The 6000-nt window shown below is 41.5% G+C and overlaps 1 protein-coding gene across 1 annotated transcript in view; it reads right to left on the bottom strand.

Moving 5' to 3' along the window:
* Nucleotides 1–1753: 1753 nt before the first annotated feature.
* Nucleotides 1754–6000, bottom strand: part of LOC138259482 (cytochrome P450 2F2-like) — a 612238-nt gene continuing 607991 nt past the window's right edge. The window contains exon 10 of the mRNA XM_069207252.1: nt 1754–2694. Within this exon, the coding sequence (XP_069063353.1) occupies nt 2513–2694 (182 nt within the window). The 3' untranslated portion in view covers nt 1754–2512. The remainder of the gene's footprint in view (nt 2695–6000) is intronic.

Below are 6000 nucleotides of genomic sequence, written 5' to 3'. Positions count from 1 at the left end.
AAAAATAATAAAGAAACTGAAAGGTCATGAAAAAGGCTTTAGGCTTAAGCAGGTGAACTTAAGAGTGATTGATCAATTGTATCAGGAATGCAAATCAGTTTGGCCAAATCATAAAGAATTATTAGAATGGGTGGCTGCTGGTTCCATGTTCAATAATTACAAATGTTGTTCCTTGGCATGGCCATTGGACCCAATGGCATGTAAGGGGACCCATTTCAGGACCCCCAATGGCACTTAAAAAAAAAAAAGTACCTGTACTTACCTATAGTTACCTAGACTTACCCATCCTCCGCTATCCCTCTGATGTGGTTGGGGTGTCCCTAGGGCCTGGGGAGGGCACCTGTGGGCTTATTCCATGGTGTTCCACCATGGAAATAGGCCCACAGGCCCCTTAACGCCTGTCCTGACCCAGGCGTTAAATAATGGTGCAAAGCAAACTTTGCACCAATATTTGACCCCCTCCTCTCCTCCGTGCAAGATTTTAGCACAGGGGATAAATATGGCGCTAAGGCCATAGAGTCAGTTGTGCAAGGGAACGCCTACCTTGCACTTCATTGATGCAAGGTAGGTTTCCATGTCCAAAAAATGACTTTAACTCCATATCTTTGGTGCTAGAGTTAGTTTTTGCATCGAATTTGCGTTAAAAAAAAGACACAAATTCGGCACAAGACAAGTATAAATATGCCCCTTAGACCAAAAGATTAAAATTAGACCAAAAGTTTAACTTTATTCATTGTAAAGTTAGGCTTTAGGTCTAAACTTAGGGGCATATTTATACTTTTGGTGCAAAACTGCACTAACGTAGTTTTGCACCAAAACGTTTAGCGCCGGCTTGCTCCTTTCCTGAGCACCAGCCGGGCGCCATGTTTATGGAATGGTGCAAGCTGGTGCAAAGGGTGGGTTAACGTTAAAAAAAATGGCGTTAGCCGAGTGGGGCTGGTGGTATGGGAGAATGGGGTTTTGCACCAAAACGTGGCTCTAGGCTGGTTAGAGTAAACAAAAAAAATACTCTAAACAGCCTAGTATCATTTTCTGATGCAAAACCATCCATACCACAAACCTCCTGTCTTAGAAAAGACAGGTTTCATGCCCACCACCCCAATGGCCAGCACAGGGGACCAGTTTTCCCCTGGGCATGGCCATGGCACCCTGTGCCATGCAGGGGTCCCCTCGTTGAAATAACACCTAATTATTAACTTAATGATGATGGTAAATACAACATAAATGTTCTTTAGTATTGTGATATAATTTCAAATCAGAAAAAAATGACATATTGAACCGTAGATTCCTAATCAATTCCATTTCTGACAAAAGTGGTGTGAGACCCCCCCCCCCCAGAACAATGGTTTGGTTGTACCCAGCGTTTCCTTAGTCTCACTGTAACTCCTCATCTTTTCGCTTAGTCAACTGTGTTGGATGACAAACATTTTTTTCAGTTCTGTGATAATGTGTATGTGATCCAAATTAACACAGGAAAAATATGATTGGAAATTAAGTATGGGCTGTGCATAAAAACAGACATTTAGCACCCTTATTTTCCTAACTACTACAACACTGAAGCACTGTTTTCCTACCAATAATCACCCCAACATATACACACACAGTTTTATGCAGGAGTATATTGGCTGAAAAGGAGGAGGCATTATGAATTATATTGAGTTGTGTATCATAATCTATTCTCTATCAAAAGGTGTTGGATTGTTGCATACGATTTATTGCTTTGTTGCACCAGAATATTTGTAGTTTACTCAGTCAAACAGTTATACAATCATATAATTAGCTTTAAATTCTGCAGATTTCTATCCATTTGCATATCCCTCCCGGGGTGACCACCTCTCTCCAGCTCCTTAGGGACACTCTTTCTAGTCCTAGACTTTTGTGTTATAGCCTAGGGCATTCTTGGTATGGTAGTGTTATTATGTTTTTTTAACCAATTGGACAAATACACCTGATATCAATGATTTGCAGGTAAAAAGCTCCAGAATACACAATGTGTGTAAAGACCAGAAGTGAACCGCTCACTCAAATTCCTTCTGAGTTTTATATCATTCACGACTTCTAAAAGATGTTTCAGGCATACATGTTTACAAGTGTACCCTTAAGAATAATAAACGACTATGGCGTAGGCAGCTTTTCTGTCTCAAATAAGAAAAGCCTTTCAGAGCTGGACTGAGTGTTCTAGGAGAGTTCCCACTAATATGTTTCAGGGTCTACATGCATTTCTATCAAGCAGCCTAACTCTGCACAAAGGGTGTATTTATAAGTAGAAGTCCACACCTTAATCAGAACACAAACTGAAAGTTTATTCTTGTGTTTTTTCGAGATAGTGTCAATGAAAATATATCATCTTTGGCACAGATTTGCAAAACAATGACATCTGTGTCGCTTTGGCTATTACCTATCTTCTCAGCAATCTTTACTGTATACTGTTGAATATAAGTGAAGCAAATCAATGATAGAAAGAAAGACTCAGTATCTTGGTTAAACATTTTAGAGGAGAGACACAGATTCATCAGCGAGGAACGATGCAGCACTTGTAAGAGACTGGCACATTTCCGAGTCCGCTGCCTACTGGTTCGATGTCAATTTTCTCTGGGAGCACCAGGGGCTTAAAGGTGAAGTTCTGCATGATGGTAGTAAAATACAGAAATAGCTCCATTTTGGCCAGACTCTCCCCTGGGCATATCCGCTTCCCTAAGGAGACACGAAAAGAAAAGCAATGCACGTTTTATTCATTGATATAGCTGAAGAGAGACCAATGGTGGTGAATTTAACGGCGTGGTTAATTCGGTTGGTAACTAAGGGTGGTGTAAAGATGGATAAAGTAAGCAAGGAGTAGTGATTTCAGGTTTAGTTGACCACCTCTCTATGTAATTATTCACACGGTTTCCAGTCAGATCTTTTGTATGATGGCATGATGCATTCTGGCTATTGTACTCTTGTTTTGCTTCCATTTAAATCAATCAATCAATCAGGAATGTGTAAAGCGCAGTACTCACCCGTGAGGGTCATTTAACTAATTAGAGTAAAACACCTGATCTTAATGAAATGGTCAGCAATAAAGACTATGTCCATATAGACTTGAAGGTAGTGATATGAGATTATAAATTAAAAAAATAACAGGGCATAGAGCAAAAAAGACACTGCAGAAGAAAGGACTTTGTGTTCAATTGAAATGGGCTTCTGCATTATAAAATTAAACACCGAATTGAGCGTTATTTAGCCTACTTGATACACAGAGAGTTATTATAGAGTGCAATGCTACATGCTAAAGGTACAACTGAACAGCAACCTATTTGATGGCGTCAACCAAAGTCATGTGTTCGTTTAGTTACTTTAATCTGGTTTAGGTAAGACAATTGTTTGCGAAGGAGTGGCCTATTCCCTTCCACCAACACCTCACTCATCCCACAGATAAATAAAGAATATGGTAGCCTCACAGAGGACATTAAATTATTATTAAAACTGCCTTTTGTTCACTGGGTTGTGCCGACAGTTGCTGTAGATAAATACATGCAAGGTTTGACAAAGCTAACAGTCGTCCTATTTATTGTAATTGAAAGAGCTTTTTCTTTTATTGACAAATGTGTGTGTAGTTGTGTGGATAGGTGAATAAGAGAATCAGCAATAGAACTGAGTGGGTCATTAAATAGAAAAGTGGATTAAAGAGTTGGTGAGAAGAAGCATCGATGGCTGGATGCATAGATAAATGCATTACGTGATGAATGGATGAGTGGGTGCATAGACAGATGAATGAATGTTGAATGTGAGTACATGGAATGGTGAATGTGTAGGTACGTAGAGTGAAAAAGCATAACATAGATCTCTGGCAGCAGTAGTAGAAACTCCAGAAGGAAATCACCATTTGGAATTATGTTCTCCAATCAAAGAACATAGGCAACCCTAAAAAGAAGCTGTGAACAAGTCACAACCAAACGACCAATAGAACTGTCTAAAAGGCAAAGACTAAGGGGCTGGTTTAGAATTTGTTGTAAACTGTCCCAATGGCAATGGAATATTCACCCCACAAAGCAAAATCCTGCCTGCCTCATTTAGAGCCAGCTGTAAATCCAGAGCTAGATTTATGGAGCCCTTGTGCCGTTCCAACGTCACGTTAGCGTCTTTTTTTTACACTAATGTGGCATTGGAAAGGGAAAACGATGTGGTATATTTACAAAGTGGCCCAATGCATGCATTACGCCACTTTGTAACCCCTTGCGCCACATTATACCTGCATAAGGCATAATGTATGCAAGGGAGGATTCCGGCGCTAGGGGGCGCTGAAAAAATGGTGCAAAGGATTCTATGAGATTTCTTTGCCCCAGTTTTATCTTGCTAAGTGCAGGTGTTAGAAAGAGGCTCTCATTGATTACAATGGGACTATGGGTGCTTTGCAGGATTAACATCATCATTTTTGACACTAGTCCTGCAAAGCGCCAGACTAATATAAACAATTATGACATTAGTCACCCTCACTACCTCCATGGTGCGCCGTATAATAAATACGATGCTACCATGGTGGCATTAGGCAGGCGCTAAGTAACGCAAGAAAAGTGGCGCTGCACTAGGTGCAGTGCCACTTTTCATAAATATGCCCCTCAGTATTTAGACAGAGGAGACTACACCGTCCCCACCACCTACAATCACCTCCAACGGCCCAGTGGAGTAAGGGCTGTTGGTGGTTTGGCAGTTTATTTGCCCACTCTGTTTAAGTGGGTGAACACATGTCCATTTTTCACTCTCTGTCACCACCAGATAAAACCTTGTGGTAATAGGCAGTGAGAACTTTAAAATGACCCCCATGGCGAGGGAAGCATTTGGTTTTATTTTCTAAAAGAAAATACTGTGTTGGGGTTTTCTTTTTGATAATAAAAAAATTAAAAGTTTTACCTATAGCTCCCTCATGTTGAAGGAAAGTCCGTCAAACTTTCAGTGCCATTACAGTAACTGCCATAACAGCAGTTCCTGTCAATGCAAGAGATGCTCGCTGGGCTGACAGACATCTCTAAATTTGGCAGGGTTTACGCCTTTAGGAGGATGGAGTACTCTCCCATCTGCCAAACTATAAATCAAGCTCTAACAGAGCAATGCACACTACAAAAGTATGCTGTTTGGATAACGGGTCTTTAATCATCTGCACAATAGTGCGAATCCAAAGGTTATCTAATGCCCTTGGCTAGTGTTCAGTTTTCATCTTGACATTGATGAAGACTACAGAGAACCTTACTTTGGAAAAGAAGGAAACGGGGGCATGGGTAAGTGTGAGAAAGTAGCCTCTTTCTAGCCTTGTTACCCCAACTTTTGGCCTGTTTGTGAGTGTATGTCAGGGTGTTTTCACTGTCTCACTGGGATCCTGCCAGCCAGGGCCCAGTGCTCATAGTGAAAACCCTATGTCTTCAGTATGTTTGTTATGTGTCACTGGGACACTGCTAGCCAGGACCCCAGTGCTCATAAGTTTGTGACCTATATGTATGTGTTCCCTGTGTGGTGCCTAACTGTCTCACTGAGGCTCTGCTAACCAGAACCTCAGTGGGTATGCTCTCTCTGTACAAATTGTCACTAACAGGCTAGTGACCGATTTCACCAATTTACATTGGCATACTGGATCACCCTTATAATTCCCTAGTAAATGGTACTGAGGTACCCAGGGTATTGGGGTTCCAGGAGATCCCTATGGGCTGCAGCATTTCTTTTGCCACCCATAGGGAGCTCTGACAATTCTTACACAGGCCTGCCACTGCAGCCTGAGTGAAATAACGTCCACTTTATTTCACAGCCATTTACCACTGCACTTAAGCAACTTATAAGTCACCTATATGTCTAACCTTTACCTGGTAAAGGTTGGGTGCTAAGTTACTTAGTGTGTGGGCACCCTGGCACTAGCCAAGGTGCCCCCACATTGTTCAGGGCAAATTCCCCGGACTTTGAGAGTGCGGGGACACCATTACACGCGTGCACTACACATAGGTCACTACCTATGTGTAGCTTCACAATGATAAC

Source organism: Pleurodeles waltl, chromosome 9 (genome assembly GCF_031143425.1).
Source record: "Pleurodeles waltl isolate 20211129_DDA chromosome 9, aPleWal1.hap1.20221129, whole genome shotgun sequence".
Lineage (NCBI taxonomy): Eukaryota > Metazoa > Chordata > Amphibia > Caudata > Salamandridae > Pleurodeles > Pleurodeles waltl.
This window is presented reverse-complemented; position numbering and strand designations above follow the sequence as displayed.